Source organism: Photinus pyralis, unplaced genomic scaffold, assembly GCF_008802855.1.
Source record: "Photinus pyralis isolate 1611_PpyrPB1 unplaced genomic scaffold, Ppyr1.3 Ppyr1.4_LG1, whole genome shotgun sequence".
Classification (NCBI taxonomy): Eukaryota; Metazoa; Arthropoda; class Insecta; order Coleoptera; family Lampyridae; genus Photinus; species Photinus pyralis.
The window spans coordinates 4,237,532-4,253,158 of NW_022170249.1; the positions used below are offsets into that span (position 1 = coordinate 4,237,532).

The window sequence follows — 15,627 nt, forward strand, 5'->3', positions numbered from 1 at the left end:
TAACTCAAATAAAACCAAACACTTTCAGTCAATTTTACCTATTCCACAATTATATTGTTCTCTTTCTAATAACACACAAAAACATGTTTTACAGCAACTCGTATTACTATTCAAATGTACAGGTGCACATGATTTAATAAACTTTCAAGTGTTATAGTGATTACAGTTATGAATCGTGTTATAAAAGATGTCATTGCGAGGATCAGTAAGCGGTCTTACGTGTCACGGAACCAAAAATGTAAAATTAGGTTACACAAGCTCATACTGGGTCGTATTAAAATTAAATATGCATTTGAATATATAATTCTAAACTAAATTCTTACCTCTTACTCAGTTCGAATTTGCTTCTTTTCAGCTACGGCAAATCGACTCCGAACTACACACACTCACGATATACCTACAGAAAATAATTTGTTAAAAAAAAAAAAACAACATGTAGCAAAACAGTATGCATGATCACATTAACTTACAGTAGGACTCCCAAGGACATATCTGTGCAATACACCAAATACTGAAAAATAACCTTCGGAAATGAGGAATAAATACACAGTTATAAATTACTTTCATCCAAGTATTGATATATTAGAAAAAAAGTAGCGTTAAAAGTGTATGTTGAACAACAAGAATTCTAAGAATTAAAAAAAAAACTGTTATCTCAACAATACGGACAATAAAAAAAACTTAAGTCTACATTGCAGATACAATTAATTATAAATACCATAGTTACAGAACTTATTATTTAGATTTCAATAATCTATTAAATAAAACTCTTAATACTAGTACATGAATTAACTCCACATATGCTGTTCACAATTCACATCCGGTATCTGCTAAAATCTGTAATTAATCATATGATGCATCTGAAAACCAACATATACACTAATACTCTCAAATTATATCTGTATGTGCAAATTAAGTTAAAAAATATTTTGTCACTAAAAACTGAAATTCATTACAAATGTATAAGCTGCAACACCATCAGCAATGGCACATCCCTAATTTAAAACATCAAATATGCATAAATAAGATCTTAAAATGAGCGTAATGATTCATTTTCACTTATGTAATTTACTTACTGATCATATTCAATTGTCTTGTCCGCTATTCGATTGTGGATAACCGTAACCTGAGAAGGTGTATTGTCCTTGTGGCATCGTAGGTGGGGGGTTTGTATTTTGTGTTTGACCCCCATAATACCCTTTAATTTTATGTGTTAATACACATTCAAAAAACGCACAATTGTTACCTCCGGCAGCTTGATAACCACCATAGTTTTGTTGGTAGACATTTCCTGGTGGAGCCTGTCCGGTAGCATTGGGAACGGCAGATGGAGCTGTTTGCATTTGTTGTGAGGGTGGTGCACCAGCAGCCTATGAAACAAAAACAAAAAATCAGTTTGAGAACCAGACGAATTTATTTCAAATGTGGTGGTGCTAAATACACACCTTAGCTTTCATTTGCGATTCTATTGCTTCTGCTTCTTTATGTTTGCCTAAGCTTCTGTAATACTCGGCCCACTGGGCACTGTAGTCTGGCTGAGAACCATTCGAATTCGATGTAACTTGATTAGGAACGGCTGCAGTCACTGCGGGAACAACAGGGGCTGGTGCAGGTTGAGATGTGGCTGCTGTTACTCCTTTAGTTTTTGCCTAAAGATCATCACGAATATGAAGGAGTCAGAATTGTCACCAACTCACCTGCTGTTCGATTACTTCAGCTTCCCTGAGCATTCCCAAGGATCTATAATACTCTGCCCATTGAAGTGAATAATCTGGTTGACCAGTTACCGGATTCAATTGCACAGAAGTGGACGTTTGCGGAGGATTTTCGTTTCCCACAGATTGGACTCCCCACTGCTGTTGAAAAGCCGGCGCTCCCCAATTTTGTGGTGGATAATTTTGTGGCGCCATTCCAGGGTACGCCTACACAATTTTTATTGATTACAATGGTCTGCAGTTGGTACACTTACAGTAGGTAGATTGTTACTCACTCCTGCAGAAACGAAATTCAGGGGTATTTGTACTTTTTCGCTTATGATCCGCTTAGCTGTCTCAATTTGATCCGGATCGCCTCGTATGATGAAGGTCTTCTCCTGTTGGTTTTGAGACCTTCTATCCAACTCGCAATGTGCCCCAGATTGCTGATTGATCTGCTTTATCGTTTCGCCCCCTATTAATAATGAGAATCAAACTGTGTGCTTGGCACATTACACTTTACCTCTTCCTATTATAACGCCACATTTTGAGCTGGGCACAATAAAAGTGACTTCTTGAGGTGGCTGCTGTTGAGAGCGCCTCTCTTCGCCCCATCCACCGCCGCCCCCTCCTCCATATTCTTGATTTCCATTGCGGTTACCACGATTATCAAATCTGTCTCGTCCTCTCCCACGATTCCCACCTTCTTCGCGTCTACATACACTGTCAATTAATTCTTCAATCCGTTGACGGGCCTGTAATCACGAAATCAAAATAAGAAAAGGTTTCATAACGAGCAGCGTTTTAGGTAGTTCCTAAAACCATCAATGCAAGGAATAAAAATCACATCATTTCTCAACACAATTTAATAAGGTACAATTTATAAGTACAGTCAAATGAAATCACATTTATAATATAGCAACTTAAAAAGTTATTAAATCCCTTAGTAAATTTATTATCATTTTGGCACACAAGTAATTGAATATCTAACGCGAATATTCTTTTATAAAATATTATATGGCCGAAGAAATTCGTCAGGAGCTATCTACAAAATAAATAAAACAAATTATATAAAAAAGAATTTCATGCTGATTTATATGTAAATAAAAGTGACAACAATCAAGTTCATAAATAAAAATAAAGAGTGCTATAAACAGTTCCTCTCCTCAGTTCAGCCATCTGAAAGACCCAAAAGAAACACTTACATATAGCCTTCTACCGCATAGTAGATAGCAAAATGGACTTATTTGCTGTTCAATATTTGAAAAAAGCATATTTACAGTATCAATAAAAAAACACCATAAACATTTGTCATTATTTACCATTGATGTTTTCTTAAGTCATAGTTTCCTATAGTAGCAAATTTTCTAGAGTGATATCAAGGCGCCATCAAGTCGCCACCAAGTCGATAAGGATTAGTCACTGGCGATAAGGAATGAAAGCGAACATTTTCCATGAAATATGACATGTTGATTAGAGACTTCTCTAGAAGCTTCTTGTTTGCTATATAAGCAAATTGAATTGTATTTAATTTTAGTCTCAACATGAATTTCGCGCTCGTGTTATAAATTTGAATACAAGTAAGTCATAATAGTTAGCTGTTGTAAATCAATCTATTTAAGGACCGTCTTAATTTAGTTTCTTGTTAATAGTGTTAGTTTCTGTAAACATAAATAATTAATTTGCTTGAGACAGTTTGAGGCCGCTGACGCTACAAACAAATGGATTATGGAATGGAAGGACTGTCCTTATAGTTGCATAACATGGGAGATGGGTTGGATATTTTTTCGTACGGCTCCCCCAACACCTGCCACAAGAATTTGAGCAAATCTTATCACTGTTATAAGTTCAATGTCGAAATAAACATTTGCAGCACGCGTATTACGCTCAATTAAGAACCGAGCGCAACAAAAATTGGGATACACTGCAAAAACTCAAAACCAACATAGCCCAGTTGATCAGATTGACATATCCCACGGTTCCAGAAACATTTATAAAGCAATTGGCGATGCAAACGTTCATCGATGATGTTAGCAACAAGCTTTGAAACTTGCACGACAAGAAAAATTGGAAAAGAGTGGCTCATGTGCACATCATTAGTACAGATGGAAATAATTATAGAAGAAATAGTGAAAAGATTGGAGCAGTTAAAGCCGCAATGGACGAAACGATGGGGCTTGTGATGTGGTAAAAACGGATCCATAAAAAGAAATTGTACAGTGACCAATAACCTGGGAAAAGTAGGAGGGATTAAAGAGAAGCAGCGAGCAAGTTATGCCCAGGACACTACCATCTAAGTCACTACATGTACATTAAAAGAAGTATGGGGAAGGTTTAGTGTCTTTATAAATCCACTTGGTCAATTTCACCACGTTTTGAGTCGTTATAAGATGGATAGCTACCAATTTACCAATCACTACATGTAGGCGTCAACACGGGCAACGCATGACACTTGTGGATGATGATTGGGCACTCCAGGAACAATGCACGGTAGTATATCAGGTCGTCTAGCAGTGATGAGTATAATTACACAATTTATTTACATAAAATTAAATTATTAACACTAACAAGATTCTAAATTAAAATGGTCCTTAAATAGAATCATTTGTAAGAGTTAATTATTATTAATCACTTACCTGTACTCACATTTATAACATGAACGCGAATTTCACATTTATTACTTCAGCATCGATGTTGAGACTAAAATTAAACAGAATTCAATTTGCTTACATAGCAAACAAAAAGCATCTAGGGAAGTCTCAAATCAGCATATCATATTTCAAGAATAAGTCACATTCGCCTACATTTTTCATCGCCAATGATTAGACTTTATCGACTTGGTGGCGACTTGATATCACTCTAGAAAATTCGCTACAATACATTCCTGGTGCTGTATGCCTGTATAATGCATGCAGATTCTAATGAGTTCGCAACATGTGCATTGAAAAATAACAAGTCTATTCAACAAGTAGTGTCTTTTCTGTAATGCTTTAGATAAGAAAGAGGAACATTCAGTATGTGCAAGGAATTTAAAGATAGTAAATTCATACTTGCCCAATCAGATTATGTATAAAACTTTTAGAACACGTTTTCGAACCAACTCAGTATGTCATTACCATCTGACCGTGAGCTGGATTAGAATATATTATATACCAAGGTAAATAAACTTTGCGAACATCAAGATAACATCCTGAGGTATTTGCAAGTAGAAAGGCAGTAACCTACCTGTACTACTTTTTTCACTATTAGCAAAGGGTACTAAATATAATACGATTTAAAACACAACAAATAATTGTTTTTTGAGATTTGGGAACCGAAACGATTTGTGGGTGTGCAAAAAGGCGTAAAGGTATAATGATACAACATGGGCAATGGAACAATATGAATGCAACAGTAGTTTGTAAAAATATTCATCCAAACTCACTGCATGTCATGTAAAAAATATGTATTTTCAATAATAAATTCATCACAATATTATGCCCTAATTTCATTGGAAAAACGAGCTTTCATTAATCTCACTGGGTCACATTTATACATTTTCATTAGCTTGCATTTACTTTCTCAGTGTTACGAAATGTTAGTGTGTTATAAATTAGTAAAGCGAAGTTGGCTACCCGACTACTAATAACAGTAAAAGGCGCGATAATAATAATAATATACATACACAGATACAATTCTTTATCTAGAAAATTGATACGTTAAGGTTAATCAATTATAACAGTGTATCGTATTATACAGTATGCACCATGAGATGAAAAAATGTGCCAATCTCTTAGGTGCTTGTTGCCTGAAACGAACATGGTGCAACAAACACTTTAGTTCTGTGGCATATAATACACCATTATTTAAATTAAAAGATCAGTCTCAAAATACTATTTCATGACCATTTGTAGCATGTATGTAAATGTTTTGTCACCTTCAGAACTTCTTTGTGCGAAATTAGCTACATGTATAAAGGTTGCAATGGAAAATGTGGGCACTTCATTCTACATACAAAAATAATTAACAGTGTGATAAAATTCCCCCAAATTTCTTTCAATTTTGAAGTACAAATGGACAGATGACGATTCTGTTGGTAAAACCATTTACGAAGTAGGTCAACTCACTCTCATTTAGAAATAAGGACAATACTTACTAATTCCTCGACAGGGTAATGCTCGATATGATTAATACACTGTTCCTGTTTTAAAATTGCCGTAATTAATGATAAACATGGTTATCTTAACTGGAAGTAAAATTAATGATACCTATATGAATGAATTAGCATTGGTAAGTTTTCACAAAATATGTACAGACATTTCAACTAGAAAAATTGACCACATAAATCAGCATGAAATTCAGAACAAATTGCATCCCACTCGAATCTGGAGCAGTAAACTGACACCTGTAAAAGAAGCGAATGCAGTACAGGAAAAACCTAACATCATTCAGATACATATTATATCAAGAACGGAAATGTACCTACTGTGGTTGTTGTAAAGGAAATTGCTTTCTTCAAACTTACCAACTGCTAATTTAAAACAAAACATTGCCGACAAATGATATATAATCAATCAATAGCACAAATAGAATATTTTGATGCATTTACCACTTCATAATAATTTAGACACATACTGATGAGCAATGATGAATGTGACACAATAGACAGTTTAGTACAACTGATAAATCCATATACGATCACAATATTTGTACATATATAAACATGTTCAAAAAAGGTGGTAAGATCTCCAAGTAAACACTTACTGTTTACAGATTCACTCTCACAGCAAAATCCATGTCGCCAAAGAAGGTCTGATCGCTACCAAGGAGGTGACATTTAGCGTGTATTTTCCATTTTACACCAAAGAACTGTAATTTATAAACACACACGAATAGTTACTTTCTTTTAAACCAAGCACTATAATCGTTTAATCTAAATGTTACGTTAACAAAAGTAGTATACATACACTACAAAGTTAATCTTCATCATTTTGTATATATTGTTGTTTTATGGGCATACACATAATAGAAAAATAATTTATATATTGATTGACACTCAAATCAATTTAATATGTACTTCAAAATGGAATTTGACATTTGCCACACGAATCATGTAATCGAATGAAAAACTTCAGAGGTATACAGAAGAGCGAAAAAGAGGTAACCGAGAGGTATTTAATTTAACTACACAATTCTTAGTTAAACAAATAATTTTAGAAATATGAACAGGACTAGATCTTGATTAACCATTGGAAAATATAGCATCATTTTCTATCTGCATAAATTAGAGAAGAAAGAAGAATTATTAGCTAATAACGCAAAAGGCCTTTTTGATATTGAAATCCTTTGGGATGATATGGAAAAAAAGTGGTGCTGTTACTTAAACACAGTAAATTAGTGCAATTGAAAAAGAATTTCCATTTCAAAAAGCCTACCCAGATTCCCATACAAAGTCAATTCTGTTTTGGACATTACGGCTGAAAAGGTTGAACGAATGAGAGAATGACCCACATTTTATCAGTTAGGTTTCAGAGCGACATAAATATTATATTGAGGGATAATCCCTTGAAAATTTTATATTTCATACTTTTATTAAATATCTATTATCCTTAATAACAAAGATGATACTACAGTAGACAGAAATGCGGTATTTATTTTGTATCACAGAATACTAGCACAAAAAGTCAAATTTAATAAAATTTTGTACTTTTGTGTTAGCGATTACGTTCAATTCAATGACGACTTTTTTTCTAAGCCTCCTATTTTTTTGCAATTTTATTGAACATCTCTTTTTACGCATAAGAAATATAGTCGTCTATGATTGCAAAAAAAAACTAGTAGACCTAGAAAAAATTCGCTAAAGCTATTTCATTGACTGTAGTCGCTAATACAGAAACTACCACATTTTATTAAATTTTTGACAAGATGGCGACGATATTTCAATCTTTTGAAAATCAGAATTTTTAGTTTTTGCTGAATATTTGGAAACCCCCTGTAGATTTTTGATAAAGAATATGAGGAAAAAGAGGCGGGGCATCAACGCTGGCTTGTTAATAGTGCTATAAAAAGGTACTTACAGTAATTTATCCATGAGTTTGGAAAGCACTCGCAGGGTAAAAAGTCGATTACCTCCTTTATATATGAAGCAATTTTTGTAATAATTGGTGTGCTCATATAAGAAATATTCAAACAAATACTGTAGACTTAATTAAAATGATTAGTTTTTCAAAAATTATGTAATTTGTAGTTTTTTTAATTTTACGTTTGTATCACTTTTCGAATAAAACAAAAACTTCTAATGAAGCACTTGTTTTTCGCCATGGAATCTACCAGACATAATGAATGCTGTATATAAATGAATCCAACTACAGGGTGCCTCATTAATAGAAACCGAAACTTCTGGACATATTTATTTTCCAGGAGTGGGGAATAGTGTAGAATTACATTGCTTTAATCTGTTGGGTCGTATTTCAACCGCCGATAGTAAAAACAAGATACCCTATTGTTGTGTAAATAACGGCATGTAGACGGTATTTCGGTCAAAACACCCTTATATGAGAATATTTCAATTTACTAACATGTGGGGGATTTTACGAATAACTACAGAGTTGGTTTATTCTACTTGAATTTATTATCTCGGTGTCTATGTTTCCTTTTAGAAGTGTTTTTTAATTGCGCATTATTTTCTTGTTTAAATTATATCGCGTTTGTAAATTATTTATTTAGATGCATATTGTGCATATTTTTAATGACGTGCGCGGTATTTTCGGCGTCAGTGTGGACGCGGAAAACAACGTAGAGATCGTTCCACGACTAAAAGATGGTGAGATGCGCGTCGGTAAATTTGAAACTGCGCGATTGCGCAATTATAAATTAAAACATCCACTCTAAACGTGATGTGAGGAACAGTTATGAGCACTTCAAAAATAACTATTGCCAAGTATATTTGCATTCGCTTCAAAACTAGTTTCTGCGCCATTATTTTTTAATTTTGGAAGAATCTCTAAAAACGAGGCTGCAGCTATATAGCTGTTAGTTTTCGCGACGGTTAAAGAGCGTGTAAATTTGTTGACGCTAAAAATCTGCCCTAGTTGTTTTGTTGAAGACGCAGTTCGTCGGTTTCAAATAAACTGTGCAGAAGTTAAGCAATGTTAATAAAAGGTTTAAGTTATGGTCCAGTGAAGTGGCAAAAGTTTGTGGAAAGTATTTAAAACGGTTTGTCCTGCTTCAGAAAAAGTTAGGTCGTGTGTGAGTAAACAAAGCACTTGTCTGCTTAGTGAAACTGTCCGAGCAGCAACCGAAAATTTTTTTCATCTTATGAAGCCCATCAAGTTCAGTTTATTAAAGAAGAAGTGAAGTTTCCTGAAGCTGTGCGCCTTGTGCGCGAGTGGACCATTCTGTTAAAAGGATCTTTTGTTTTTATTTGCTGCACAATTCATAATAAAAAATGCTACTCAATACAATGTGTACATTTCTTAACATATTTACGTATTGTAATTCGCTTAGTTTTTTATTGTAGTTTGAAAAAATATAATTAAGTTTTTTTTAGTATCTAACGATCATTCAGTTCATTTATAAATACAGTTTAATATTTCCTAAGTGGATTGATAAAGACACTAGCTACCAATTAATATTTCCTATCAGTGCAAAGTATGTTTTTGCAAAACCATTTACCTTACAGGATTGTTTCGCATCAACCCCATTTACTAAAATGTCTTCTCTTACAGCTAAGGCAATTCTTAAAAATAATAAAAACCGATTTAAACTTTAATAAAGATTATCGAGTTATTGTTTATCCCTTTACTCTTATCCTTGAGGCCAGAATAGAATTATTAACCGACCAATAGCCGAGGTATATCAATATAATTACACAACAAGAACCACACCCTATTTCATTAACCAGAAGTAGGAGAAAAGGTAAATTTGTAACATCTGTTACAAGTGCCATTGTTTTCAGTTATTCTTCGACTAGAGTTATTGTTTACTTTCAACCCATTCAATTTACCCTTTTAGCTTTTACCTAAGGACAGAACAAGGATTTATTAGTCTGACTTGTTCTCCCTCAGTAGGTATTTTCTCTCTTTTTAAGTGGCGCCTATCCGGTTTACTGATTTATTCGTGCTTTGTTGACTAGTAATAGAAGAGAACCCATTAATCACCCCAACCCAGCTCTACTTTACCTAAGCTTACTGTGCTTAACTACTGCTAATTTTGTTGCAAGTGCTCAAAGTGAATGTAACAAAATTGTATGCTAGAAATATTCTGTAACAATTGAATACTATTATACCGAACAATACATAACAAGTCCAACTGAGGTCGATATAGAAATTTAAGTCTTTATTGTAGTATCATCTCTGTCAGTATAATTTCAGTTTTAAAGCATTACTTACCTTCACATACAAGTACATAGATACGCAAATATATATTCTTTTAATTGGGAGCACGTATTAGTAATGTTTGAGCCCTATAAATTTGTTATTCCGTTAATTTTTGACTGTATTTGCATATTCATTGCAATGCATTTCGGCAATGTGGGGATGCTAAACAGAAAATTTCAATTTACACTTCGGCTATCTTTACTGCATAAACCTTGAAATAAAATAAAAATAGTTCCTATGCGCCTATGAAAATATAGTGAACGTTTGATAAGATTTGATTTCCAGTGAAAATGAAGTAATCAAAGTAAAACCATCTTATAAGCAAAAACTAAAATCAATTCATTTATATTTTGTGACTTCAATGTGATTTGTAAACCTTTAGAATTGCTTCTATTTGAGTAATTTAAAAACGTTGCACGAGATGTAATCAATGTTACTAATATACCTGCTCAACATTCTGTGGTCTACCAGAAAGATAGCAACGGCGTTCACCGGGACCTTCTTCTTTCGCTTGTTGAAATTGTACTCTGGCCCCAGTCTCGGCCTGAATTTTTTTGATCATGTCACCACCCTTTCCGATGACCACACCCACAGCGGCCCGTGGAACTAACACCTGTCAGTAAAATAACTTAAAGAATATTCACTACGACAGTACTTTCACTTACTTCAACTTCATTATTTCCATAATCGTTGTACTGTTGTCGATCATCCTGATTTCGGTTGTTACCTCCGCCGCCGCCTCCACCACCACCTCCACCTCCACCTCTCCGATTATACGCCTGCATTTCCTTTTCGGCTATCAATTCGTAAACAAGCTGCTTTGCGTACTCGACTTTACTTGGATCGCCGTTAATACGAAGTGGCTTCTCAAGTTCCGGGTTGGGACCATCCTGTATTATGATCATTTTTGCGCCGCTCTTTTCCTGCAACTGTTTAATCGTTTCCCCGCCCTTGCCAATGATTAAACCGACTTTAGGTCCAGGAATCATGATTTCGACAAAATTCCTAGGACCACTTGAATTTTGATTGGAGTTATTCATCCCTTGACCTTACATAAGAGAGATGAAATTAGGTACAACGATATTTAGAAAATGTAAAGATGAAGGGCACTAAAGTAAGAATTACCAGAATAACTGTTTTGGGGGGGCATTTGAAGATTTCCTAGATCCATTCCGCCTAGTCCTTCAGTGCGACCCCTCTGCTGAACGATGTTCATGATAAGCTCTTTTGCATGGTTGATGGCTTCTCGATTACCGGACAATGAACATATTCTCTCCGGAAGACCCCCAGAGTCGGGCGCCATTTGAATTTTACATCCAGATTCCGATTGTAGCCTTGTGATTTGTTCTCCGCCACGACCAATAACTGTAAATGTAATATTACCAAGTTAACATATTGTCTTTGTGGAGTTAACAACACTTTTGATTTTTTCCACAAAACATAAAGGAAGATCATATCCAAATCAGGTATACAGGGTGGTTCAAATTCGTAGCCTACCATCAGGTCTTCATAACATTGTAGGTTAAATGGGGGCAAAGTTGCCCTTTTTTGTAACTCGAAAAACACATTTAAAATTTTTGAAAATAACTCAGATCTCACCGAGAAACTGAAAATGTCAAATTTGGTTTCCAGTTTCCCTAGCTAACGGCTTCTATGGGCACTTTTTTTTCGTATAATCTGAATCTCTTATCAGCTTTTGTAGAAACTACCATATTGGACTTTTACAAAATGAGATACTTTTACATAACAACAAGCAACATTTCAAAATCAAATGTTTTACATTCATTTGTTAACAAAACATCCACTGGTAACTAGATCTTGTTCAATCAACATGGCTATGAGTTCAAATGAATTTCTTTTTTTGACCTCGTACCGTAAAAATCCAATAAGGTGTCCATAAGAAATAAGAAAGTTGTACCCTGTAGCTTCTACATCTAGCGTGTTATGTAAATTCTGATCATAGATTCAGATTCTCCAAAAAAAAATTGCCCATAGAAGGTGCTAACAGGAATCATCCATCTCTGACCGTTCAGCTGGGCAAAATGAAAACAAAATTTTGCACATTTCCAGTTTTTCGGCGATCTCAGTTATTTTCAAAGATGTTTTTTTAGTCACTAAAGGAGCAACTTTATCCCTATTTAATTAATCACACTGTATCTCTCACCGTTACAGAGATCAACAAAAGTTGTGGGGTTTATCATAAACTGATAGAAAATATAAAGTAAAAAAACAAATGAATATCGAAAAATTATCAAAAAATACAAACTTGGTAAATTTTTAATGGAACGCCCTGTAGAATTTTCAAAAAGTGAATAACCTTTTCTTTCGAATTTTGAAAATATATAATATGCTATTTTTTTTGTAATATAAAATAATTTAAAAAAATTTTTTTTTAAATAAGCGAACTATATCTACCTTTTCTTCTTCTGTATACCCATTTTATATACGTAATAAATAACTAATTGCTCCATTACAGTTTTAAGGACCAAGATTTTTAGTCAAGTTGATCCTGATCATGCTCACGAATGGGTTGTTGGTGCTTGTAAATCAGTTCTGGTGGCACTGTTGGCATAACACAGGACACCAGAACACTTGAGCCCTTTCTCTTTATTTTAGAAGGGAAATTTAGGAGAAAACATGCTATATGTTTAAACAGGCACCACAGAGGCACAGTCAACAAGAACCAGAAATATTCGAGATGTAGAAATAACCATGCAGGTTATGGCAACATACAATCGTGGACATGTAAATGCATCGTCTACAATAATGAGCAATGTAGTTAACAAAGACATAGCCACGCTAAAGATAACAGGCACCCTTGTGACACGATTTTCTAAGATCATGGAAAAAATCATCAGTAAATGGGTTCCACATGTACTAACAGCAGCGCTGTTAGGGAGCGAACTCATAATTCGACATGGAGAATTAGAAGTGAGCCATGATTAACGAGCGGCAATATCCGCCCATTTTGGGAAAAGGACTCCCTAACCACCTTACGATATATATTAATGTTTTTCTAGGCTTAAGTTTAGTTCAGTAAGCGTAGTTGGTAAATACAGTCCACTTAGTGTAATCAGTGTAAGGTGCTACAATAAAGGAAACCGTGAAAGCACTTGTTCTTATTTCAAATCAACATCTACCCCAACTAAGCTTGCTGGATTCAACAAGCGCTTAGGGCATGGTAATTACAAACTGTCAAACGGGTGGGGAAAAATGTATAGCTAGCAATGGGCAAGTTTGAATAAAATATTCTTTTATCATTTTATGTACTAGAACATTTTCTATTAACAAAATGCCAATCTCTTTTAGTTGGAGTCTTGGAGAAAATTTATTTATCTTCAACCATGTATAAATAATTTGATTTTACCAATTTTAGAGTGTGTTTAGAAGGAGAATCTCTTAATTATTATTGTAGGTATAGAAGTTTTTCATCTTAGAAATGTTGGTATTTTATTCTAGAGCAAATTATATATTTAATGACCTGCCCTGTATACTGTGAACAAGCCATTCTAATTGCATGGTTTTGAACATGCACCAAATTTCAACAGTATGCATACTATACTGTATAGTACAATTATCGCAAGAACAATCAAAAACAGCAAATTATACATACTTAATCCAACCATTTTGTCTGGAACTTTGATATCTTCATTGAATTGAGGACCAGAGGGGCCACCCATTCCGGGCGGAACACCTAAATTAGGCGGTCCACTTGGTATATTCGGTTGATTCTGTGGTGGCGGTAGACGATTTGGTACCTGTATGGGTACTTGCGGTTGCGGCGGAACTGGCGGACTGGAAGCAACTACGGACGGTAACTTCTTTGGTTCCGGCTCTATAAGCACGAACATCGTTAACATGCGACTCGGGATGGCAATCGTCAACTAATACTTTACCTAAACCATCTTCCAAAGGCCGTTTTGGTCGGTCCGTTGGAGCGCTTCCTGGGTTAATTTTGGCAGCAATCTGTTGTGGTATGCATTAAAGCGTAATTGTAAGGGTAAGTTTTTTGTTTAAAGAATAAGGCATGTTTGAAGTAAAAACAAGTTTAGGCATTGACATGAGAGTTAATGTAACAAAAAGATTACCTGTTTTGCACGTTGGACTGCAGCTGCAAATGCCGAAGACTGATTAAACGATTGTTGAGGCGGTGCAACGGCGGTATAATCACTCATATTCGGAAAAGTGTGATAATTAATGAAAACAACTACAAAGCGGATTATGGCGTCCCATTCGCTAACACTGCGAAGTTAACCACTCACCACTGGCACTAAAACAACGATCCGAAGTTAGCGAGTGCCAATTACAGAGAATTGGCGGGAAATTAAAAGTGATCGTAATTATGACGTGTTTACGATTGTCTTGTGATCTCCAGTTAACCTTGATGTACTTATATTAAATTACCTATATTTTGTATAAACATAAAATACCTTGTTGTCTTGTCAGTTCTATTACACCTGCATACTGCAAAGCATCGCATACCATGCTCCAGCCAAACTAAACTAAATAAAAAGTCACAGAATCTCACTAAAGAAATGACGCTAACTTTACGGTTAGATTTAAATCAATAGGTAATGTTCAGTCGCTATGACGTGTAATTGTAATGTTCCAAGAAAACTATAATCACAAAATTCACGAAAACACATTGCTTGAGAAAATTGTTCCAACATCTCTGATCGAGTGCAATTTGTAACGGGAGCCTGCTGCAGTTCGAGGATTCAGAGGTCTAATTCAATTGTTTTGGAATTTCAGGGACATTGAAGGCAGGCTTAGGTTTAGATCAAAGCGTACCCAATAGTATACTCTTTGTAACCACACAGCACAAAAACTGCTCATAAGATATCTCCTGGGTATACAGTCTGTTTAACAAAAAGGTCCCAAGGCTATAGCGGCTTTAATTATGATTTTACGAAAAATGTGGCATCCAATCTCTATATTGAAACTCCAGGCATCACTTCCTGTTAAACCGGAAATCGATGCAACTTTTTTTTCAAATGCAATGCGAATTTTTTAACGATATTTGAAAAGATCAGTCAATTTGCTGTATGACAACATAAAATATGCATGTGGACTGTGGTTGATATACAAAGAAAAATGGAGAAATTCGTGATTTGCTATTCAGAAAACTTGTATGAAAATAAGAATGCCGTGTGTGCTGATGTTAGGATGCGCGGTGTCAGTTATGTTTTGGTCGATTCTCATTTGGCGACGCGTCTGCATACAACGATTTGGAACCGTGACTTGCGATGCTCGCTAATTCGCCGCTACGTCGCGCCCTTGGTCGCGCCGCTTAGTGAGAACTGATGTACTTGAAAGCATGAGAACTTTTGGATGGAACATTTTGCCAGTGCGCGTAACATCGTTATAACCGTGGGCCCTTTTTGTAGAACACACTGTATATGAATGTTTCTAACATTTCGTTTCACTAGTAATGAGTACATCTTTCATAGCCTAGGCACAGTCTAGCTATAGATACAAAGTGTAGAGTTTGATTTTTTATTTTATTTTAGAATAACTTTTGAATATAAATACAAGCTGTACCCGCCTCTAAAAAATGAAATTAAAGCAATAAAAAT

The 15,627-nt window shown here is 35.0% G+C and overlaps 1 protein-coding gene across 2 annotated transcripts; it reads right to left on the reverse strand.

The window, feature by feature from the left end:
* Positions 1-715: 715 nt before the first annotated feature.
* On the reverse strand, positions 716-14,609 carry LOC116160532 (far upstream element-binding protein 3). Of its 2 annotated transcripts, none has more exons than XM_031473749.1 (14): positions 14,482-14,609; positions 14,140-14,321; positions 13,948-14,017; positions 13,665-13,886; positions 11,177-11,416; positions 10,717-11,099; positions 10,497-10,664; positions 2,218-2,449; positions 1,991-2,169; positions 1,698-1,922; positions 1,446-1,649; positions 1,247-1,370; positions 1,077-1,198; positions 716-860 (listed from the first exon to the last, which is right to left on the reverse strand). In XM_031473749.1, the coding sequence occupies exons 2-13, from the start codon at positions 14,224-14,226 to the stop codon at positions 1,086-1,088; spliced, it is 2,247 nt and encodes a 748-aa protein (XP_031329609.1). In that variant the 5' UTR covers positions 14,227-14,321; positions 14,482-14,609; the 3' UTR covers positions 716-860; positions 1,077-1,085. The 2 variants fall into 2 exon arrangements, with proteins under 2 accessions (XP_031329609.1, XP_031329608.1); XM_031473748.1 differs by having other exon boundaries at positions 1,970-2,169; positions 14,482-14,608.
* Positions 14,610-15,627: the final 1,018 nt, after the last annotated feature.

What these genes read in the sequence shown, in the direction of transcription:
- LOC116160532 (XM_031473748.1), bottom strand. Translation starts at nt 14,226, where the DNA reads ATGAGTGATTATACCGCCGTTGCACCGCCTCAACAATCGTTTAATCAG. An exon ending in TGGCGTTATAATAGGAAGAG is followed by an intron (nt 2,170 to 2,217) that starts GTAAAGTGTAAT and finishes CATTATTAATAG; the next exon opens with GGGGCGAAACGATAAAGCAG. An exon ending in AATCGCAAATGAAAGCTAAG is followed by an intron (nt 1,371 to 1,445) that starts GTGTGTATTTAG and finishes TTTGTTTCATAG; the next exon opens with GCTGCTGGTGCACCACCCTC.